At 39.1% G+C, this 26,174-nt stretch overlaps 1 protein-coding gene across 2 annotated transcripts in view; it reads right to left on the bottom strand.

The window, feature by feature from the left end:
- Positions 1–26,174, bottom strand: part of LOC134677060 (uncharacterized) — a 74,948-nt gene that overhangs the window by 39,611 nt on the left and 9,163 nt on the right. Inside the window, exon 2 of one of the 2 annotated variants that reach the window (XM_063535498.1) lies at positions 21,843–21,921. In XM_063535498.1, coding sequence (XP_063391568.1) covers positions 21,843–21,900 — 58 coding nt within the window. In that variant the 5' untranslated portion in view covers positions 21,901–21,921. Of the gene's footprint in view, positions 1–21,842; positions 21,937–26,174 lie in introns of both variants that reach the window. The other variant, XM_063535499.1, reaches the window with a different exon arrangement.

The raw sequence follows: 26,174 nt of genomic DNA, 5'->3' as shown, positions 1-26,174 counted from the left end.
GGTGTACAGTCACCGGCAATAATATTATGTTACTCTTCGAAGGCCGCAAAAATATGTGACACGCTCTTATGGCTCTACAAATAAGATCGTGTTAGATATTTTTGTGGCCTTTCTTGTGTGACATATTATTGCAGGTGACTGTAAGCGCTATTTTTTATGAAAGCGACGGTCTAGCATAAGTTGCTTTCTGGCGCACCAGTCCATACTTGAAGTCGCTTAAGATGTATGTTGTCAAATTGTCTCTGTATCTTCAACGCTTAGGGCCACCCCACATTTAGCGTCTTTCGAGCGTCGGCGTCTACAACTCCATGGCCGCTGCTCGACGCAACGTCGACGCAACTCACGCAACGTCGACGCAACTGCGCAGCGACGTCATTGACCATAGCGCTGACCAGACGCCGACGCTCGAAAGACGCTAAATGTGGGGTGGCCCTTAAAGTAAACACTAACAACTTTAATTCCCGCAAATCTGGAAACGCAATGTTATCACTCCATCATTCACACAACCGTGGGAAATGTAAGATTACACTTAAATTATAGTTTTAAAAACGCTAATCTGCTTCCAGATGTTATCTGGCTTTTGTTCTGACACAATACGATAGTGATGTGATCCGGGTTTAGTTTGTGGCGTCTCCTCTAGCTGTCACTGTCAACGTCGTGCCATAATAATCTAACAGATGGCGTTAGGGGGCTAGAACGCAATTAGTATGAGACCTACATCGCGCTTACGGAGTTATAACCTCTAGCAGCCGAGAGACCTATAAAAAGGTCTCATGTTCCATTCTAATTTGAACTTTGTGTTGACAAAATTAAAATTTAATTTTGCTTGGCAAGGTTTGGCGGTTAGAGGATAATGTCAGTTGCTATATACATATATAACTTCCGACCGACCAACCCTCAGTGGACTTCGGTCCCCAGGCATAACATCCGCCTGGAGAGAGTACTCTCTATTGCCTCTCTACTTTCCACAAGTTAAAGTTTTGCCTAAGTATTGCTCAAATTTTGATTCAACCATGGAAATATGAAAATATGTAGATTATTTAGATGCAGAATATTTGACTCCCGACGGCATAGAAGTTTGTATGTAGGGAAAATTATTATCTCTACAGCTATTAGCAATTGTTCCATCTTTTTTATAAGCGAGCATGGGATCCACTGGGAAACATAATCCCAAGAATTGATCCAAGTACCATTAGTTTTTACGCAAGCGACAAAATATTGACATTCCAATTCTGCAGCGAAATTCGGCTGAAAATGTCCCGTTTAGTATAACAAAGTTTTGTACGGTGCTCTAAAAAAAATATAAATAATATATTTTGGCCCGTCCGGATTAGCGAGGCGCTACTGTACTTTTTTAAATATAAATATAATATTTAATAATGAATAAATAATAGCATAAGCTGAATTAATATTATGTGCATGCATTAAGAAAGAGCGAGCGGGTTCTCCTGATTAAGGTATACATATAATTTCCAAGGAGGACTCCATCAAATCTCATTATAGGCTTTCAAATTATACTGTTTAACACAATAAACGTTTTTTAATTTTAATTTTCATTTAAACCCGATTTTGTCATTGTCGATATTTTCGTCTTTACCTTTGCATGGTTGCCATCACTAGTTGTCTTGTTGCGATCTAGCGATTGTGCGAAAACCAGGAAAACGTCGTTAAAATGGCTAACATGCGTCGTGGGATTATCGCAATGTTCTGAGTTATGCGGGTTTGTCTTTTGAGCTGTGGTTTTGCATTATGTGTAATGTGTAATTGGAAATGGTTACACATCGGTAACTCGTGGCATTTAGGTAGCACTTGAAAAATTAGTTTAATTAATTCCTTTTTTAGTGGTTTTTTTTCCTCGACTCGTATAGGAATAAGTGTTGTTTATTAATTTTTAACTTTGTTTCATATTATTAACTAATTAACCCAAATAATAATTAAGATTAAATCTTTAAGTGCTACCTAAATGCCACGAGTTACCGATGTGTAGTTAGTGTAAAGGGGCCCACTGATTAACAGTCAGCTGGACGATATCGGCCTGTCAGTTGGAACAAAATTTTGACAGTTCCGAATAACTGACAGGCCGATACCAACCGACCAAGCCAGGCGTGGCTCACTCCGCGATTTCGTCGTTTTGCTACAGGTAGCTAGTACATCCGTTCCACATCAATTTTGGTGGCTAGCCTTAAGCCGCGCGTGGCGCTGTCGCCACCTGGCGGCCATATCTGTCCTGATCGTAACAGACGCGTTTTGTTAGAGAGTGAGTCTTCTGTACCTAGTACTATTATTTATTCTGTGGAAATGTTCTGAGTTATGCGGGTTTGTCTGTTGAGCTGTGGTTTTGCATTATGTGTAATGTAGGAAGTGGTTAGATTTAGACCAAGCTAAGTTGGCAGCTATTTTAATAGCCCAGGCTGTGCTAGTGTTACTTTAAATAACTTATTTTAAACGTTAAACTTGTATGAAATTATGACTTAAGTATATTAATTTAAAGTCTTAGATGGATCACCACTATTTTTAGGGTTCCGTACCCAAAGGGTAAAAACGAGACCATATTGCTAAGACTCCACTGTCCGTCTGTCTGTTTGTCTGTCACCACAGGCTGTATCTCATGAACCGTGATAGCTAGACAGTTGAAATTTTCACTGATGATGTATTTCTGTTGCCGCTATAACAACAAATACTAAAAACAGAATAAAATAAATATTTAATTGGGTCTCCCATACACCAAACGTGTTTTTTTGCCGTTTTTTGCGTAATGGTACGGAACCCTTAGTGCGCGAGTCCGAAAAACTTGGCTGGTTTTTTATACCTTCTTAATTTGATGGAAGCCATTTTTAAAAGAAAAAAATATCCATACTGAACATTTATTGATATGACAGTTATAGTCCGTTGTATAATTAGGTTCCCATACATACAAACAATGAGAAAATAAAAAAACCAGGCAAGTGCGAGTCGGACTCGCACACGAAGGGTTCCGTACCATAACGCAAAAAAAAAACAAAAAAAGCAAAAAAAACGGTCACCCATCCAAGTACTGACCACTTCCGACGTTCCTTAACTTTGGTCAAAAATCACGTTTGTTGTATGGGAGCCCCATTTAAATCTTTATTTTATTCTGTTTTTAGTATTTGTTGTTATAGCGGCAACAGAAATACATCATCTGTGAAAATTTCAACTGTCTAGCTATCACGGTTCGTGAGATACAGCCTGGTGACAGACGGACGGACGGACGGACGGACGGACGGACGGACGGGCGGACGGGCGGACGGATGGACGGATGGACGGACGGACGGACGGACGGACAGCGAAGTCTTAGTAATAGGGTCCCGTTTTACCCTTTGGGTACGGAACCCTAAAAATATGCATTTAACCCTCTTAAAGGTGGGTGGATACATATCGTGCGAAGTGATTTCTATCTATAATTTGTATGGGAATTGGTTCATAGGAAAGTATTGGTACAGTCACCTACAATAATAGGTATACTCTTCGAAGGCCGCAAAAATATGTGACACGCTTTTATGGATCTACTAATATGAACATGTCAAATATTTTTGCGGCTTTCGTTGTGTACCATATTATTGCAGGTGACTGTACAGTTGAATATGGTTTGTGAATGTAAGTAATTTAGTATTGAAAATTAATTTTGGTCTTTAATACCGGAATTCCTGAATTAATACCGGTATTGACATTGACTGTTTAAGTATTTTTTCTGTTTACATCACACTATTAAATTTGTTTGTTTAAATTTACGTTTCATAAAATGTAGAAAATTATTGTAGGTACGTATTAATAATTAGTTTCACTAGGAAAAGAAATATGGATCTAACTTAACAGCAATGCAATGTCAGTCGCAATTTCCTATTTTTGTAATAATACGAATTATCCTTTTTTTCTTTTTCATTATTTTTTACTGAACGTCTAGCTGCCCAGAGGCCTATAAAAAGGTCCCCCGTTCCATTCTAATTTGAATTTTAATTTTGGCAAATCGAAATTGCATTTCTATTGGCAGGTTTTGATGTCTGGGCGGCTAGAGGATATAATTATTTTATGGGTAGGTACCATCTCAGTAAATAGGTACCAATGTATGTAGTTGTAGTTAATATGTACAAGTATATTTACAATAATTATTTACATAAATTTACAAATTCCACTGAAGAAGGTAGAGAGGCAATAGAGAGTACTCTCTCCAGGCGGGTGTTATGCCTGGGGACCGAAGTCCATTGAGAGTTGGTCGGAAGTTATATATATGGAAACTGACATTATAAACTCCGTAAGCGCGATGTAGGTCTCACATACTAATTGCCTTCTAGACGTAGTATCTTCTTAGTAGTTTGTCCGTTCTTAGCTTCCTATCGCCATCTGTTAGAATATTGTGGCACGGCGTTGGCAGTGACAGCTAGAGGAGCCGCCACATAGTAAAACCTGGGCATTAAAGTTGAAACACCACCGAGACATTTAAACTGTCGATCTTAGCTTCTCGTACCTTTGTCGGTGCGTTTACCTAACTTAATGACCATTTAATTGCTTTAATTGCATCAATTAGGGAGACTACCCTCATTTGATACAAATAGTTGACCAACATTACGTGGCGAAACTTAATGGGATAAGTGAACAAGAACACAAAAGGGCCTACCGCCAGCCGTGGCTCACTCCGCGATTTCGTCGCTTTGCTACAGGTAGCTAAAAGTACATCCGTTCCACCCCAATTTTGGGGAAAGCCATAAGCCGCGCGAGGCGCTGTCGCCAGCTAGCGGCCATATCTGTACTGATCGTAACAGACGCGTTTTGTATTTGCCGCTCTTTTGTACTGACGAAAATTGCTTGGGTAAGGTAAGTAACTAGGTAGACAGACATAAAAGTATACGCCCATGGTTACCTTTGAATGTATCCGACATCTAATCGTATCGGTATCGGTCTAAACTCTCCAAGGACCCACATATTTTTATTTACATGCTCCAAATCTTTTGGGTTAGTTTATCTTTGTAATTTTTCCTCTTTTCCTTTGAGAGTGCTGTATAAAATTTGGTTTCTTAAGATTCAGATTATTTATTTCGTTCAAACGAAATGTCAAATGACATTTTATTTGTCAAAAATTTAAGGCCCTTAGGACGTGAAAAAGAGACCTTTAATTAACATACATACCAAATTGCAGGACTCTTCTAGAGATTTTGAGCCCACAGATTACCAGTTGGCCGGACGATATCAGCCTGTCAGTTGTTCGGAGCTGCCAAATTTTTCGTTTAACTGACAGGCCGATATCGTCCGGCGAACTGGTAATCTGTGGGCCCCCTTAGAGCGTGTCACATATTTTTGCGACCTTCGAACATATTATTGTAGGTGACTGTACAGCATTACATATGGTATTGTTATTGAACTTTCAGACCACATACCGGGTGTGGCCTGTAAAACGAGCAAATAATTAAAACATAGATTGTACTCCTCAAACGGTGACACTTTTGTTCAACAACTTTTAAAAATTATGAAGTATTTAGACTACCAATTTTTCATACAAAATAAATATTATCTTCAATGGACTCCATCGCCAAGCCATATTATTGTGATTGACGTTGCTTGTCACGCCTTATGGTAACATTCCATTTCTAACCGCAGCTGCACTACCGGTACTGAACGCGTCGCTGTCATTGTTAATTTCCATAGTAAAATGAACAGTAATGCAGCTGTCGTTGGAAATTGACTGTCACCTTTAAAGATAACAAAATTCGCAATACATTGCGTCTTAGAATAAACTTTAAAGTGTATTAAAAATCAAACTACAAGTTATTTTTAAAAGTCGCTGAACAAACGTTGATCAGTATGAGGAGTACAGTCTACAGTTTAATTTTTTGCTCATATTACAGGCCACACCCGGTATTATACTCGTTGATCAAATAAAAAAAATCAACTTCATTAAAAGCCTACACGCGCTTAAAACAGCTCATTTTAAAAAGAATAAAACTTTAACAATGCCTTGTTGTAAAACAATGTACGGGATTTACAAGCCCTATAGTTTATAAGCGTGAAAAATAAAAATAAGCCTTTAATGGTGTACATTTTGTAGAAGAAGATTCTATAGTACTTATACAAGGTGTGTCTGGTGATAAGGGCAAATATTAAGCGTTAATTTCTTAGAATATCTATGCAGGCATGATGTAGGTATGATTTATGTATGGTACACCTATATAGAGTCCGGCTAAAACCGGCCAAGTGCGAGTCGGACTAGCGCACGAAGGGTTCCGTATCATTACGCGAAAAAATCACGTTTGTTGTAAGGGAGCACTTAATAATTTAGTTATTTTTTTTAGTATTTGTTGATATAACGGTAACAATACATTATCTGTGAAACTTTCAACTGCCCAGCTATCACGGTTCATGAGCTACAGCCTGGTGACATAGAGACGGACAGACGGACAGTGGAGTCTTAATAGGGCGGGACCCTATTATTAAGACTCCACTGTCTTTTTACCCTTTGGGTACGGAACCCTAATAATGTAGGTCTTAAACTATGATCAACATTTATTTATTAGTTTAGTTTTCGGCCCTTATACAAGCCACACGCTGTATTACTTTAAGCCGTCTCGAGTATTTACTGCACTACATGCACCCGTTGTATAACTATAAAATTTAATTATAGCGCATCTTCTAAATAGACCACATATTTTTATGGTACAGCTTTTTTATGCCAGGCATTTATTATTTAACGCTAACTTGGTCTAAAGTGGTAATATATTAGACAATAAGAATATCTCTGTGCATATGTCGGCGGCCGATCGTAAGATCAGGCATATCGTGAAATTCCTAGGCGTATCGTGAAACGTGAAAATGTTTGACTCGTTCCCCGAGTCGACGGAGCCTCGCTACGCGGGGCTCCTATTTCTGGGCAGTTTGCCCTTCGGGCATCTGAAGCAACCTAACGAACCTATCCTACCTATATATTGGTTTAATGTGACTATCGTCAAAACATTACGATCTGCCTGATCTTACGATCGGCCGCCGACACATATACCAACAGGATTTTCTCAACGAGTGGCAATAAATTAAGACACGACCGAAGCGAGTGTTTTAAATCGGCACGAGTTGCAAATTACCTTTTCGCACGTGTATTGTAACTACAACGTTTTACAGAACATATGGTCCTTTAAATTTTCGACACAGTTACGTAATAATGTAGGGACTCATTATCGCACTAGTGCGGGAAAGTAGCACCATATGTACTGTAAAGGCTATTAAAATTGAATTGAAAGTAATGGATATAAATTTGGAATTCCTTTTTTTTATGCGGCCATATTAAGCCCACAAAAGTGGGTGTGACACGTCACACTGATGCAAGTCGGCCCAGATTACCGCTGCGAAAGGACATGGGTGTGCCCACTCAACGTATAAGCAACTTTACAGTACATATGGTGTTACTTTACCGCCCTAGCACTATAGCAACTATTATATAATCTGTGACTATAGGTACGTGCGTATACCGAAAATTTAAAGGGCGATATGTACTGTAAAACGTACAATATACGTGCGAAAAGGTAATTCGCAACTCGTGTGGATTTAAAACAATATATTGCCACTCCATGCGAATTTCCTACTTTTCGCACTTGTGTCATAATGTAGGTACTATTACGCGGCCATATTAAGCCCACAAAAGTGGGTGTGACACGTCACACTGTTGCAAGTCGGCCCAGATTACCGCTGCTTAAAAGGACATGGGTGTGCCCACTCAATGTGAGTAACTTCGTGTGCAAAATCAGATTTTATTCCATCCCTACTATCCATTGTCCATACTATAGTCCGTTTTTAGGGTTCCGTACCCAAAAGGTAAAACGGGACCCTATTACTAAGACTTCGCTGTCCGTCCGTCCGTCCGTCCGTCCGTCTGTCTGTCACCAGGCTGTATCTCACGAACCGCGATAGCTAGACAGTTGAAATTTTCACAGATGATGTATTTCTGTTGCCGCTATAACAACAAATACGAAAAACAGAATAAAATAAAGATTTAAATGGGGCTCCCATACAACAAACGTGATTTTTGTTCAAAGTTAAGCAACGTCGGGCGTGGTCATTACTTGGATGGGTGACCGTTGTTTTTTTGCATTTTTTTTTCGTTTCTTTTTTTCATTATGGTACGGAACCCTTCGTGCGCGAGTCCGACTCGCACTTGCCCGGTTTTTTTAGCATTAGAAAGAACTTCGCAGAAGTAAGCTTGTCGTTCCAAATCCGGCACTTTTAGCGGTAATAATTTGAAGTAAATTAATGTATTGACCATGCTACATTAGATAATTCAATAATTATCAACAATTAAAGAGCCTGATAAAAACTGCACGCTTGCTTCTGTGGAGTTCTTTCTACTGCTAAAAAAATTAACTATAATTGACCTAAGCGTAGCGAAGGTCTACGTTTTGACTCGGGCAATTTGTCCGGATGTCCGGATGTTCTCCTCTAAACATTTCTTAACCGATTCTCGTGAAATTTGGTGACCAAATTTTTGGTTTTTAGATTTTTTTGTCGATCCAGTTTTTTATCATTTCAAAACTTATATATAATAGGTACCTATTACTAGGTAGCCAATAAAATAGTTTACACGCGTATTCGGGAAACGAGATAATCACAAGATCTAGAAACGATATAGAGATCAACTAGATTTAAGTACATTAGATATCGACTAGATGTGACTTGGATATCTAAGTCATAACTTGTCGAAATCGTTCAAGAGGACCTCCAGAATCGGAAACGTCAAATTTGACATATCTATCTTGTAAGATAATAATATCTTTAAATTATCCATATCGTAACTTGTTGACGTCTAGTAGAGATCTATTTCATTTTCCGAATCGAGCCGTAAGTAGTTAGTTTTCTGTGTCCCTGACCTGACATTTTAATAATAAATTCACTAGTCAATAAAAGTATACAAGATTGTCCTTAAGATGTGTTAATCTCTCCAAGCATATAATATGTTGAATCACTTCATATGTGGGTGTGAAAATGTAGGAAGCTGAACAAACATACACGTGCAGTTATAAAATTTAAACTCATTCAATCATCGACCTAATGTTTACAGCTTTAGAACTGATTGATTTTTTTTCGGTTACATTTTTAAGTTTGCAGATTCATGGAACCAAAACACGTTCGATTTTCAAATTTAAATAATGCTCTTAAGAGCTACCGTTTCATATCTCAGTTGCATCGATAAGTTTGTACAATTTTTTTAATGCGTTTGAGAAAATGAAAAGCGTTCGATTATCGTCGTTCTGCGATGGTATTAAGCGTTAGTGAGGTGATTAAAGAATGTAATTATAAGTTGTAAAGCCTTTTTGAGAAGTTAAGGTCGTTGTACACTGGTGGGTGTAAGGTATCGTTATTTGTTGTGAGTTAATGTACTTACTGCCCACACTATAGACAGGTTATAAAAATATATGTACCTAATTGATAGTTAAAACAATTGTACCTACCACTTACACCATACCACTAACCCAGGGTTAACCTGTTAAACCGTTAATCTCCTGTCAAATTGTACTGTTACAATGGTAACTCCAGGTTTAACCGGTAGTAACTGGCGCTTTAATAGTCCCACGAACCTTCAGCCAAAAAGTGCATAATATTTGATTGTATGTAGGCGGATAGGTTCCTGAGACTTAAGGCCGAGCCACACCGGCTTGCGTGTGCGTGACCTGCGCGTGTGCGTGCGCTAAAATGTTGGAGCCGCACACGCACACGTCACGCAAGCGGTGTGCCATCTCTCATAAGGATCTGTATACTACAACGCTGCCGTCAAATGGTAGAACGCTGCAAGTCAAAAAATGCAGTTTTGAGAAAAACGCATTTAAAGGTTTGAACATTCCGGCCTTTGAAACACCCATTTTTCATAAACTTATAAGGTTGAAATTTACACAATATATACCTAAGAGTGCATTTTATATAGCCGACTAATGAAAATTTTATAAATTAGTGTATTTATTTAAATATTAGCCATAAAGTGTTTTGCCAATAAGATCCAACTAAAAATAATTTATAGAAGTTCTTAGCAAAACGCTGTAACTCTATAGTTACATCATTTTGCCATAATTATTTCCTAGTTGCATCGTTTTGGCCTTTAGGTTATAACACATAAAGTGATTCATTGAAAAAAGAAAACATTGTAAATGTAATTCTTAAAATGGATATGTAATTTAAAAAAAAAAATTAGGTTATTGGATTTTTTTAACTTTCAATTTTGATAAACGATATTAATATCAGTTTTTCAGTCTCTTGCCGCGTTTTGGCGTATTCTATGCTCTTAATTTAACAATATTATAATGCAAGCAGAACGCTGCAGGTACCACTTACAGCGTTCTGCTTTACCCAATATTATGATGTATTAATACGACACAGAAATAAACACGCGTTAACTCTTGTTACAATGTTTTGGTATGCTTAGACTATAGTTGCCGCGTTTTGACAGTTTTCTACAGACTTAATTAAAACAGATATCAAAAATCTGAAAAAAGGGGATGATAGAAGAACATAAAAGGAATCATTTGGTCCAAGGCAACTTAAAACGCTGTAACTCGAGTTGCAGCGTTTTACCATTTGACGGCGTTACGCCGCACCCGCACGTGCACGTCACGCACACGCAGCCGGTGTGCACAGGCCATTAGGCTGCGACCAACACATCCCTCGTTACATCTCTGGTGGAAACGGAGCCTTAACGCTGTCTTTAGACCATTCTTTGAGATTCCTAGAATAGTACCCTAACCACCAGTCACTGACAGTGTCAAGACTGACATAAATGCTAACGTGTACGTAACTTACTTTCTGTGTTTCCTATTCTCGCTCGTACCTACTGACATATTAGACCGAGCGAGATGTATGGAATGTTATGGCTCCTCTACACGATGGCCCAACGCCGGCCACTCCAAGGGACGCATTTATGCGTTAGAGGGAGCAAGTGATATTGCTATCTCATTCTATCGCATGGCTGCGTCCCTTGGAGTGGCCGGCGTTAGCGCATCGTGTAGAGGAACCAATACGTCGACATTAGCGATGTCAGTGTTGACACACTATCAGTGACTAGTGGTGGTATAGTCACATGCTATAATATGCTACTCTTTAAAAGCCGCATAAATATGTTACACGCTCTTATGGTTCTACAAATAAGATCGTGTCAGATATTTTTGGGGCCTTCGTTGTGTAACATTATTGCAGGTGACTGTACTGATTACTTCTACCGCTCTTTTTGTCAAAAGTTGCCGCCAGATTTACTAAGGAAAGTAATCCGTGCTCTGTGGTCTAGTCTCCACACGCTCCAAGGTCGAACCACGCACGACTTTCCGAACGGCCATTACAATAGTGTTCAAATGTCAACCTTTTAGACTTTAGAGCACTATCGGGCGAATTATGGTGTTATGCACCAACACGTTACTGGCCTGAATTATACTCTGTATCTTTAGGTATTTAAAATATGTTATTGCAGGTGACTGTACTGGTTATTTCTACTGCTCTTTTTCTCAAAAGTTGCCGCCAGATTTAATAGGAAAGTAATCCGTGCTCTGTGGTCTAGTCTCCACACGATCCAAAGTCGAACCACGCACGACTTTCCGAACGGCCATTGCCATTACAATAGTGTTGAAATGTCAACTAACCGCCTTTTCGAGCACTATTGGGCGAATAGTCTTTGTGGTAACAGACTTTCGCATTTATAATAAGTAGGTATGGATGGGGCCCACTGATTAACAGTCCGCCGGACGTAGGGTTACCAGATGACAGGAATTTTCCTGACATGTCAGGAATTTTGGCCTTTTGTCAGGAATGCGGACGGAACACGAAAATGTCAGGAATTTTTTGAATTCATAGATTTTTTTACAAAGTACATACCTTTTTATTTACTTAAATTAATCCAAATACATTGTACAAAAATAATAAATGAGATAAAATGAAGTAATCAATAACTTCGTAATTATTAATTAACAAATCTTTACTCAAGCATACATACATAGCAATACGCAACTATCCCCCCCCCCCCCCGTCATCGTCAAAAATATGAAAGTCAGGAAAAATATTCGGAAATCAGGAAATTCTAAATCTGTATCTGGTAACCCTAGCCGGACGGTATCGGCCTGTCAGTTAGAACAAAATTTTGACAGTTCCTAACAACTGACAGGCCGATACCGTCCGGCGGACTGTTAATCAATGGGCCCCATTAGAGTCTAAGCGCCACTTGGACCATCCCACTAAGCCGGGGTTAACGGTTAAACCTGGAGTTACCATGGTTACCAGTACAATTTTACGTTACGTACGGTTTAACCGGTTAACCACGGGTCAGTACAAGTGACGCTAGTTAGTGTCACACGTGTGTTACTAACTCCACGGTTTAAATTAACATTATTTATTTACATAGAGCATCCTACAGATATCTTATCAAGCGATTTGCTGTTCATAACCTTTTGATCAACAAGTAGTTTTAAAAATAAAATAGGCGGCTAATAAAAGGCTGGTTTAGACGAGCTGTCAATAGAACAGAAGACGTGCAGTGTGTAAATGTGCACAGTCATTCATTAATAAGGCTACGTTTACAACTTTGACGAGGCAGTATAAAACCAAGACTCTGAACCGGTCTTTTCTTCATAAAAAAACCGGGCAAGTATGAGTCGGACTCGCGCACGAAGGGTTCCGTACCATAATGCAAAAAAAAGGCAAAAAAAAACGGTCACCCATCCAAGTACTGACCCCGCCCGACGTTGCTTATTAACTTCGGTCAAAAATCACGTTTGATGTATGGGAGCCCCACTTAAATCTTTATTTTATTCTGCTTTTAGAATTTGTTGTTATAGCGGCAACAGAAATACATCATCTGTGAAAATTTCAACTGTCTAGCTATCACGGTTCGTGAGATACAGCCTGGTGACAGACGGACGGACGGACAACAGAGTCTTAGTAATAGGGTCCCGTTTTACCCTTTGGGTACGGAACCCTAAAAATACCGGTATGATTAGGTAACGTTATTTGGTTTATTATTTCATTTTTGATGGATAACGAAGTCGTCACCTAAATACACGATACAGTCCTACGACCTACGAAAAGAGCATAAAATTATTAAAAATATTATTCTATTTTGGGATTTAAAAAAAACCGGTTCCGAGCCCTATATAAAACAAAGTAGATCTGTCTGTCTGTACGGTTAACTGTGCAACAAAGTGTGGAGTGTCATTATAAACGTCATATTTATCATTCGTCACATTAACATTTACAAATTCTCTTAGACCCACTTGCATCATCCCACTAACCCGGGTTTAACCAATTAAACCGTTAACCCAGTGTCAAATTGTTTTGGTAACCATGGTAACTCCAGGTTTAACCGGTTATCCGGGTTAGTGAATGGTGCAAATGGCGCTTTAGTATACGCCATGGAGAGTAGTTTGGTCCAACTATAGGTGGGTAACGGCCCGATTCGATTCACTTGACGATATGGATTAGAGATGTTAGTGTCAAATGACATTCATCATCATCATCATCTCAGCCTATATACCGTCCCACTGCTGGGCACAGGCCTCCTCTCGAGCGCGAGAGGGCTTGGGCTATAGTCCCCACGCTAGCCCAATGCGGATTGGGGACTTCACATACACCTTTGAATTTAGTCGCAGATGTATGCAGGTTTCCTCACGATGTTTTCCTTCACCGAAAAGCGACTGGTAAATATCAAATGATATTTCGTACATAAGTTCCGAAAAACTCATTGGTACGAGCCGGGGTTTGAACCCGCAACCTCCGGATTGCAAGTCGCACGCTCTTACCGCTAGGCCACCAGCGCCCTCAAGCTAGGCCACAAGCAAATGACATTACTTCCAACAAAAACGTCACTTTTGACGCTGACACATCTAATCCATATCGTTTCTAGATCTATTAATGGACGTATCTTAAAGTTCGAACCGGGCAGTAACTCGTGTGTGCCAGCCTTAACCATCCATCGCGAATCTATTGACTAGAACATGTTACATTTACTATAGTTCATTGACCTCGGCGGCCATTAGGCAAGTTTTTATTTTAGCACTAAGTATACCGTTTATCGATGACGAATTTAAATGGCCAATTCACCGTGTTACACGTTTTTTGTCTAAGGCCCCCCCCCACATCTGGCGTCTTTCGAGCGTCGGCGTCTGTCGGCGTCGGTCCAGCGCTATGCAAAATGACGTCGCTGCGCAGTTGCGTCGACGTTGCGTCGACGTCGGCCATAGAATTGTAGACGCCGACGCTCGAAAGACGCCAGATGTGGGGGGGCCCTAAAGTCTGTGCGGAAACTGTAGCCTTACCACGAGTTTGACACTGACATATGGGGCATTTTCTATGAAAAGGGACCTTATTGTCGATGGCGCTTACGCCGCGCAGCGTCGCGCGGCATTGTATTTATATCGGAGCATCGTTAATAATGGCGTAAGCGCCATCGACAACAAGGTCCCTTTTCATAGATAACGTCACATATTCGCTAGCGTCTGCGTCTAGAGTTAGACCAAGAAAAGTCTGCAGAGATTTTGACAGCACACGCAGTGCCAGTGTTATTTATACGTCAAAATTTCATAGAAGTTCGAAGTTTAAAATAACACCCGCACTGCGTTTGCTGTCAAAATCTCTACAGACTTTTCTTGGTTTAACTTTAAGTACTTTGTATACATCTCATGTAATATGCCAGTATGCGAAGATGCATACAAAGTAAGTTACGCAGACGCTAACATTTATGTCAGTGTGAAACTTGTGGTAAGGCTACTTTGGTTAGGTGTTAAAACGATCAAAATGTTCATCAACATCATTAACACTTCATAAACATTTTTATACCACTTTAAGCGCCACTTGAACCATCCCAGTAACCCGGGGTTAACCGGTTAAACCGATAACCCAATGCCAAATTGTACTGGTAACCATGGTAACTCCAGATTTAACTGCTTAACCCCCGGTTAGTGACCGGTGTAAATGAGTTACTGACCTACAACTATATGATATACTCGTATATTACCGACTCAAAATCTTTCCTTAATTTTGTCGTGATAACACTGATAACGTCTTATAAATCGATGAACACCGGTAGCATGCACCAAAAAGTGTCACGTTGTGGACAGATCTCCATGGTCAAGTTGTGGACACATCTCCATGGTAACGTTAATCCATATCGTTTCTAGATCTATTATAGATGGTCAAGCAAAACTTGTCAGTAGAAAAAGGCACGAAATTCAGATATTCTATGAGACGATATACCTCCGCGCCTACATTTTTCAAATATGCCGCCTTTTTCTACTGACAAGATCTACTTGACCAACTATAATTGACGTATCTTAAAGTTCGAATTGTGCCGTTAGTGTTCCGTACAAAACTTTGTTCACGAAACACTTATGGGATCACTTCGGTCAAATGCGTTTTTTATTTCATAATGACTAACATTCAAAAATCGAAACACCTAATAAGGCTGCGCCAAAAGTGATTGAACTCACACAAAACAGTCACGTTTCGCGACCGTTAGGTAATGAATCAGGGGCAAAAATAATGAAACTAATTATATGCTAGTGGGTGGAACTGGGTAGGTTGCTAGCATAAAAGATATAACTATTCGTAGCTTTCTGACTGATATAGAATATTGAGTCTTATTATAACTCTTTAAAATCTATATTTGCTTGTTAAGTATGACTGTAACCAGAGTACCTAATAGTAGGTGCAGTTAAGTAATCATTATATTCATGTATGTATTCTTTCAGTATGAGTTATAGGGGCCCACTGATTAACAGTTGCCGGACGGTATCGGCCTGTCAGTTAGAACAAAATTTCGACAGCTGACAGGCCGATACCGATAATCCGTGGGCTCCTTAAGGTTAGACTGCCCCTGGTAACTTTGTACAAAATTGGCAGTAAGATACCATATAGGGTACATCGCCAATTACTAGCCACCCCCCAATTACTGGCCACTTAATTTGATTTCTATTTATAGGTGAACAAAGTTCATTTTAGTATATAAGGTACGAAAATCCAATTATTAGCCACTTTTCAATTACTGGCCACCTATTCCAAAAATGAATTCTATTTACAGATAAATAAAACTCATTTTCAGTATAAGGAAAATGGCCAGTAACTGAAATTTATCCACAACCCACTCGTTCAATAACTGGCCGCCTCTTACAAAAATGAGTTCTATTCACCTATACACAGAATTCATTTTAGTATAGGTGGCCAGTAATTGGGGGGTGGCTAGTAATTGGCGATGTACCCTATATCCCTTTAACTTTCATACTTAGTGGTACGGCACTTGGCATGAAAACCACTATTTTCACGGTCGGCCAAAACTGTCACAGTCAATTTGTCAAAATGCATATCGTTTCGCGTCATGCTCTGATCTCACGCATGCGCCTAGTGCCCGATATAAAATAGCGTTATGTTTAACTGAATTTTGCGCTATAATAGTTTAATAGTATCCACTAGCGTCTCAGTTGAGTAACATTGGTAACATATAAACTGAAATAAATTTCATATACTTACTAGGAAAAACCGGGCAAGTGCGAGTCGGACTCGCGCACGAAGGGTTCCGTACCACAATGCAAAAAAAAACAAAAAAAAGCAAAAAATAAACGGTCACCCATCCAAGTACTGACCCCTCCCGACGTTGCTTAACTTTGGTCAAAAATCACGTTTGTTGTATGGGAGCCCCATTTAAATCTTTATTTTATTCTGTTTTTAGTATTTGTTGTTATAGCGGCAACAGAAATACATCATCTGTGAAAATTTCAACTGTCTAGCTATCACGGTTCGTGAGATACAGCCTGGTGACAGACGGACGGACGGACGGACGGACGGACGGACAGCGAAGTCTTAGTAATAGGGTCCCGTTTTACCCTTTGGGTACGGAACCCTAAAAAGTGACCAAGGCCTCCAGTGCCCCAGCCTGGAATCGAACCAGCGTCCAGCGTTCAACCAGCCAAATTAAAATATTTTCTGAAATATAATATTTTAAACTTTCGCGTTTTGAACAAATATTAACGTTAAACGTCGGTAAATCAAGGTAATTTAATAAAATTCGCGTTAGACCCGTCTATAAATGTGAGTTCATATTTTCTGAAGATAATTTAATTTGTTCTAATACTTTTGATAGTACTTATTTGTAACATAGTTTTGTATCGATGCGGTAATTTGAAAAATATTGTAAACATCTATATATCTATCTATCTATACATATAATAAAGCTGAAGACGGTCGAAAGTCTGTACATCTTCTATACATATAATAAAGCTGAAGACGGTCGAAAGTCTGTACATGGAAGATATTTGAAAAAAAGTTGGCTGGGGATACTTAGAATCGATAACCGAACACGTTCCAAAAGTTTTTAGAATTTTTGTCTGTTTATCTGTTTATCTGTTTGTCTGTTTATTTGAACGCGCATCACGTGAAAACGGCTGAACGGATTTTGATGAAAACTTTACTAATCTGTCGAGAAAATCCCCGGCCAGGTTTTAGGCTATAAAAATTCAACCCCTAAAAGGGGGGGTAGCCAAAACGCTCGATTGACTTAAGTTTGCCCCTGAATCTTATGGCGCTACTTAGGAAGGAGGGGCAAACTTTTCACATATATGTGCTACCACTATAGAGTACCCTGGTAAACTAACAGATAGCGCTGAATTTAATACGTGTTGACATGAATAAGCCACCGAGGAAGGATTTTGCCAAATTAACTCTAAGTTTAGAAGAGAGGGTATGTATATCAACAAATTTAATTGAATAATTATGTTGATTTAATAATACAACAAAATTAAACGAGTAGCGCTTTCGAGTGAAGCCAAAGAGCGAGCAGTAGAAGAGACGTGATTACATGCATAGATTCGATTTCAAGCCACTCTTTTGCAGTTCGGCGTTAGGTATTATGCGAGGCCTTCTACCTTACGGCAGAGTTGATCTTCTGCTTTAATTACACTTGGACGTGGATCCAAATCCAAGCTTTCCTCTTTCGCAGCTGGGCATGCTCACACTTCTCCAATTCAATTCACTTGGTCAATTCCAAGCTCTGCTTTCTTGCATCTTTTCACCTCTCTTGCATCAAACAACCTCGCTGAGACCCATAAATATCGAGCCCTATGCGAAGCTAGGCTGATAAAACACTGTCCCATCCCTTCTCTGTATGAAATCCTGGATTCGCGCCTGGTTGGGACTACTTAAAAGTAAAAATGTACAACTGTCTATCAAATTGTGTTTTTTATATCGAAAAATTTTCGCGCTCGCTTCGCTCGCGTTTCAATCACTTTGAAGGTGACATTCAGGTGGCGGCTGTATTGCGTAATTGCGTTTTTTATATCGAAAATTTTCGCGCTCGCTTCGCTCGCTTTTTCAATTACTTCCTGAGATATGACAAAGGTGACATTCGGGTGGCGACTGCAGCAGCATTACTCTGTTGCTACGTTACTGCTGCAGCATTGTAATTTTTTGTGATAAAATTATGTAACAGATTTTCATACTAAAAGTAAAAATGTACAACTGTCTATCAAATTGCGTTTTTTATATCGAAAAATTTTCGCGCTCGCTTCGCCCGCGTTTTCAATTACTCCCTGAGATATGACAAAGGTGACATTCGGGTGGCGACTGCAGCAGCATTACTCTGTTGCTACGTTACTGCTACAGCACTGTCAATTTTCGTGATAAAATTATGTGACTGATTTCCATACTAAAAGTAAAAATGTACAACTGTCTATCAAAATGCGTTTTTATATCGAAAAATTTTCGCGCTCGCTTCGCTCGCGTTTTCAATTACATTCTAACATATGGCGACTGGAGCAGCATTAGGTACTCTGTTGCAACTTGCAACGTTACTGCTGCAGCACTGTCAATTTTCGTGATAAAATGATGTGACTGATTTCCATTCTCAGCTGTAATGCGGCAATGAACGTCACTCAATTTACCAAAAAAATTCAATGTACCTAATGTTGATGACCCTAGGGAGAGGGGGCACCATGGTCTAGAAATGCTTAGGGCATCAAAATATCTTAATCTGGCACTGGTCGTTTGCGGAGTCAAACGATTTGGGACTCGCATTTTATACGCATTTCCATGCCTTCCCGAAAAAAATCGAATTGTTCGCAAAAGTCTCGCAACGCATTGAGGTTACAAACGGCACGCGGTCTTCCTCAGGAGTCTGAAGAAGACCACGGTGAGTGGCGCTCTAGCCAGGCAGGCCGCTTCACTTTCGCTCGCGCGCTTATACCTTACTGTATCGTCCGATATACACTCTGTCGTTAAAATCACGTAAAATTTTAATAAGGGCGAAAAAAACTGTTGATTTTGGAGTGTAGTTTTATTTAGTGGTACCTAAGTGTAAAATATTTTATCTGGACTACAGTCCTCTAGCATATCCTTCTGTCAACTTTACTTCAAGTTCCGCCTCCAGGGGAGAGGGAGAGAAATTAGGATTAGAAATTAGCCGCTTACTGACACAGACCGAATTCCACGCGGGCGGAGCCGCGGGCACAGCTAGTTCTCAATAAAATATGAATCTTTAGTAAATATTATTTACAATTTATCGGTAAACATAATAAATAATACTGGAGCCACGAGTAGTTAAAATTAACAAATTCCTAACCGTTTAGCTTACTTTAGGTACCTGCCGTAAATAACTAGGTATATACAGGATGCGATAGAAAACGAGCTGAAATCTCAACAGTGAGCTTTAAAGGAGAAAGAAAGAGGTAGTATGGGCTTGGCGCGATTCCGAACGAAATGGTAAAATATGACAACAACATCACTCATCGAGTAATTATTTGTGTATTCTCGCAATATGTTTAAGGAAACCTAAACGAGAATTTGATACAAGTTTCCAAACAAACAGATTAAAACAATTTTTAATAAAAGTATTAATTTTAATACAGGCTGTTTGGTACATCGTTTGCCAAATTAAAACAGCAGATAGGTTGAGTCATTTGCTATCTTCTCATGCCTAGAAAAACAAAATTGGCCATGGATTTTTTGTACTACTACGCAAGTAAAAATTTGAAATTTACGAAAAACTGGCATAGAACTGAAAAAAAAGAGCGCCATATTAAAAATTTCTAGGCCTGATAAGATAGCAAATGACTCAACCTATCTGCCGTTTTAATTTGGCAAACGATGTACCAAACACCCTGTATATCACATATTAAGTAATAGACAAACAGTAGAAATATAGTCCTCCTCATCGTTTTCGATGACAGCGACCCCAGATAAACATCATGGACGCTGTCTAGCGTGAGCCCTTATGTGACTGGCCAGGCCGAACTTGGTCTTAAACACTCTATTGCACGTGTGACAATACAGTTGGCCAGCTTCGTTGAGCGTGTACACGTAGGAGGGCTTAGGTCTCTCTTTCCGTAATTGGCGTTTGGTGTCTAAGCTTTTGAGACGGTTATCCTCAAACATTTTGACACCGTTATGGATGGTAGAACGCCAAGATGACCTTCTTCCAGCAAGCTCCTCCCAATGCTCAGGGTCGATGGCGCAAGCGCTCAGATGCCGTTTGAGCACGTCCTTGTAGCGCAGGTGCTGACCACCGTGCTTCCGCTTACCCACTGCCAACTCAGAGTAGAGGACAGCTTTAGGCAAGCGGTGATCATCCATTCGAAGGACGTGCCCACACCATCTGAGCTGCCGCTGCATTAGTATGGCCTCCATGCCATACATTCCGGAACGACGCAGGACCTCGGAGTTGGGAACATGGTCCTGCCACTTAATCCTGAGTATAGACCGCAAACACCTCAGGTGGTAAGTGTCTAGTTTCTTTATGTCTGTTTTGTAGAGGCACCATGTCTCTGCTCCATATAAAAGGACAGGAATGATTAGCGCCCTGTAGACGCTAATTTTTGTCTCGAGCTTGAGATCATGGGACCTCCAGACGCGATCTGTGAGTCGTCCGAAATTAGCAACGGCGTTGGCGATACGTGAAGGTATCTCCGAGGCTAGGGTGTTATCACGCCGGATAGTGCTTCCAAGATATTTAAAGTGTGATACTTCATCTAGAGGTCTCCCATCTAGATTCAGCACCGTTGGGTCAGCCTCACCTCCTCTTGACGGTTGTTTGAGAATTTGAGTCTTGGAAGCACTAATAACGAGACCAAACTGTTGACATGAGCGATGTAGTGCGTCAACGTAGCCTTGGAGATACGCCATGGTGTCGGACATGAGGCATATGTCGTCAGCATAAAGAATCTCCAAAATGGAGATCCTCTGAATCTTGGACTTCGCTCTAAACCTAGAAATGTCAAATACACCCTTTTCAGTTCTGACATTCAGCTGAATTTGGTCACCACAATACTGCAGAGCATCTCTCATGACCACTGAAAAATAAATTGCGAAGAGTGTAGGTGCTAGAACACATCCTTGTTTTACACCACTTGTAATTTGGATCTCCTCGGAGAGTTCGTTTTCGTGCCGAACCTGGGCTTTCATACCAATGTGGAATTGGCGAATCAGGTTGACGAACTTCTTCTTAATTTAAATTTCTGTGAATTTTTCCTATAACAAATCTCCTTGGTACAATGCTATTTGTACCATAAATTATTTATTAACATGCCACGTAGTTTGTTAACTTACGTAGTTACATAAAGTTGCCACAGAAATTTGAACCTACAATGTAGGAAATAGAGTTGATTTTGCGTTGTTCAAAAACTGAACGAAACAAAGCAAAAGCAACTCTGTTCCAATCGAATATGATTTAAATTTCATTGAACTGAATAAGTACTATGGGTAGGACCTTGGGCCTTAGGAGGATAAGCTACGCGGCTAAAGGGGCCCACTGATTAACAGTCTACCGGTATCGGCCTGTCAGTTGTTGTGTCCAGCGGACTGTTAATCAATGGGCCCCTTAATAGCCAGTAAAAATGGTTTACCTTTGGCAAGAACTCCGTGAAGTAAGCTCACACACAACATAAACTTGAAAGCTGCCATCTTGATCACCACACTTTTTCACTTTTCACTTTAGATCTGAAACAAAGAAACATAAATTGTACTTGGTGTTAAGTTAAGAATGATAATTAGATTAATTACGATTACGAATTACGATTCATAAGAGCTTGTTGCTAGGCCTACATTAATAAAGTATACCTATTTTGAGTTTGAGTTTGAGAGTTTGAATGCTATTTTGCCCCGTCACGCATAGGTAGGTAATAATTAAGCAGTTATCGAAAAGATCATTAAATTTAAAAAAATAACTGGCTTTCCTATGGCTATTATACGTGGTACTTATCGAAAATAGAACACATGTTTAAATTGCCGCATGTGGGAAATATATAACCCTTAGCCTGGTAAAGGGTTAAGACTTATATGACATATGTATAATAATTAATGTGTTCGTCAGATGTCTTATGACAGCAGAAAATGGTACAAATTAGGCACAAATGTTTGTGTCCGCTAGATATGTATGCTACGTAATATTTTATCGTTTTTCTTTAAATATTCATTTATTATTACTTTTTAGCATTTCATCTATGCATATATTGTAACGGTGCGTGTAACGAAGCGTTACACTATCGAGTATGCGTTATTCCCTTCTGAAAACCTTGATAACTCAGTATTTACCTACTTAGATGATATTATCATCATAAGTAATACTTTCGATGAACACATCACTTTACTTAATAAAGTTTACCAAAGGCTAGTACAAGCCAACATTACTATAAACTTCCCCAAGTGTTCATTTTTCAAAAAAGAACTTAAATATCTTGGTTACATAGTTAATGAACACGGCTTTCAAACAGATCCTGACAAGGTTAAGGCAATACTTAACATCCCACCTCCCACAACTCCTCGAGAAGTTAAAAAGTTCCTAGGTACAGCAAGTTGGTATAGACGCTTTATCCCCGATTTCAGCACAAAGGTTGCACCACTAACTAAACTTACCTCCACTTCCAAAAAAGCACCACCATTTAAATGGACATCACTAGAAGACAATGCCTTTAAATCCATTAAAGAAGCTCTAGTCTCTACCCCTGTTCTTGCTTGCCCAGACTTCTCAAAACCCTTCGCAGTCCACTGTGATGCATCCAGCTTCGGCATCGGTGCCATGCTGACCCAAGAATTTGATGGCGTTGAGAAACCCATTGCTTATATGAGCAAATCCCTAACTGGTCCCCAAAGAAATTACTCAATTACAGAAAGAGAACTCTTAAGTGTCTTACTAGCCCTAGAACATTGGCGTTGCTATCTTGACAACGGCTTAAAGTTCACAATCTACACAGACCATTCCGCATTACAATGGTTTCTCCATCTAGATAATCCAACCGGACGTCTAGCCCGCTGGAGTATTCGTCTATCTACATTTAACTTCGAAATTAAACATAAACGTGGTAAAGATCATCTAATCCCTGACGCTTTATCACGCTTACCTTCAGTAGACGTTATTAACTACAATAGTTCTAATACCAATGACGACTGGTATAATAATATCTACGCTAAATGCAGTTCTAACCCCAACACCACTCCAGATTACATAATACATAATAATAAATTATACCGATACTCAAAAACCCCTTCGTTACTCCAATCTGAGTATAATTGGAAAGAAGTTATCCCACTAGAGTACAGAATACCCATTATCACAGAAAATCATTCCACCCCAACTTGCGCTCATTTCAGAACATTTAAAACATACAATAAAGTTAAATTGAAATATTTTTGGCCAGGAATGTACAAAGATATTTCAAATTTTATTGCCAAATGCGAGACTTGCTTAGCTTGCAAACACCAAACCCAACTAAAACTTGGCCTAATGGGTAAACCCAAGCAATGCTCTCGACCCTTTCAATGCATTTCAATAGATTTGATCGGCCCCTTGCCTACTACACTAAAACACAACAGATTCATCTTTGTCGTTACTTGCTGTTTTTCAAAATACTGCCTCCTCTTTGCGATTAAACGTGCTACGTCATCAGTAATCGTTCATATTCTAGAAAACCTAGTTTTCCTAGTATACGGAATCCCACAGACCATAATTCTTGACCATGGTCCTCAATTCGTTAGTCAAGAGACAACGGATTTATTCCACTCCTATCAGATCCCAAAAATACACTATTGCGCAATTAAATGCGCCCAACCAAATCCCGTGGAGAGATATAATAAAGTTGTTACCACAGCAATATCCTCATTCATACAGGATGACCACAGGAATTGGGATATCAACCTACATAAGATACAATTTGCTATTAATACTTCCGTAAATGAAACAACAAATTATACTCCTTCTTTCCTTGTATTTGGTCGCGAATTAGTCACATGTGGATCAGCATACGATAAATCTGATCTCACAGATGATATTATATTCACGCCCAGAGACGAATACGCTGATAATCTTGGTCTTCTCCAGCCTGTCTTCTCCGAAGTACAAGCCCGTCTTTGGAGAGCACACCAAACCAATTCTTCATCGTATAATAAACATCACCAACATTTCGAATTCAACGAAAATGACATCGTCTGGAAACGAAATTACGCAATTAGTAATTCTCCTAAACACTATTCTGCTAAACTTGCACCCAAGTTTATTAAATGTTCTATCCTAAAAAAAATATCACCCTTAGTATATGTCCTACAAGACATGTCCGGCAAAATGCTCGGACGATGGCATATTAGAGACCTTAAACCTCTCCCCAAAATTCTAAAATAAATAATATACTGTTTTTCCTTAATTAGATTCTTATTTGGCTCAAACTTAGCTACTTTTCTCCTAAGCTCCTAACTTGTAAAATATTGTATATAATGTTATACATTTATAATTATATCTCATCCCCATTATACATTTCGAACTCATTACATTTCGTACATACCTACTTAGTACGAATTTATACGTTCATTTATACTATTTAATTTATATAACGTTATATTACGTTCATATAACGTTATTCAAAGCTAACTCTACCAGAGTTAGAACAATACTTAGTTATGTATTTCTTCCCTTGACATAACGTTCATATTTACGTACTTAGGTACATACGTACCGTACAGTACATTTATTAATTCCATTAAGGAATTATCTTATGATATTTTGTAGTAATCCTACATTCCATACGGCATTATTTTGTTGAATAAATTTCAACAATCGTACTCTTTGTAGGTACACATTATTGTAGATATTATATTTAGATTCATTAATATTCAGCGGGTGGTTACTGATTAATAAGCCTTAATACTAATGGAGAGCGATTTAATGAGTACGTCCTCTACTTAAAGGAGTACTCTATTGAAACTTATTTTGGTTAAACAATTAACCAAAATTTTATAAGATGATGTATGAATGACCTTTGGTATGCATGTTTAAATCGCCTCTCTTGTATGATAAACATTGTATATAACATCCCCACCTTCTAAATTTATCACTCATACCCATATTCATTACATTATATTTACATTACGGAAAAATCCTTTGGCCATAAGCCCCAGGATTTTCCCTTCCAGGGCGACCCCGGTAGTGTAACGGTGCGTGTAACGAAGCGTTACACTATCGACCTTCATACTATTTCTGGCACCATACAAATTCTAAATTCCTTTTTGAAATTCAAATCCTATTCCAAATTCCATTCAATGATTTTTATTTTCAGTTCGATCACATACTTTGATCGATAAACATCATTTTATCTAACGGACTGTACTTCCCAAGTTTCTAAACACGACCGTTTAAGTGTGATTTTTATTAGTAAACGTAATAATTCATAAGTGCGTGCAGTTCAGTATAGTGCTCGTTTTGTGGCCCTGCACACCTTCCAGATATATATCTACATCATCACCAAGGCACATATTGTAAGTTATTTGATTTCTAACCTTCTGAATTACGAAAGTATTTTTATACATACCTATCTGTTAACACGTAACCTGTATTGTTACAGGTGCCTTTTTATTTAAATAATAAATACCCCTCATCGCTCTGGATCCTGCCTTTTCATTCCCATCATCCCTGTGAGGCTCCTCTACCTGCCCCCTCACATATATACCTACATTCATATATTTCGGAGATTTCTGAAACGGCTCTAACGGTTTCGGTAAAATTTGCTATATGGGAATTTTTGGGGCCGAAATATCGATCTAGTTAGGTCTTATCTCTGGGGTAACGCACATTTTTGAGTTTTTATATGTTTTCCGAGCATAGCTCGGTCTTAGATATTGGTTTAGATATTAGTTTATTACAAATCCGGCTTCCGGAGCCGAACAAGCCGGATTCAGGAGCGGTTACTCAA

Source organism: Cydia fagiglandana, chromosome 25 (genome assembly GCF_963556715.1).
Source record: "Cydia fagiglandana chromosome 25, ilCydFagi1.1, whole genome shotgun sequence".
Lineage (NCBI taxonomy): Eukaryota > Metazoa > Arthropoda > Insecta > Lepidoptera > Tortricidae > Cydia > Cydia fagiglandana.
This window is presented reverse-complemented; position numbering and strand designations above follow the sequence as displayed.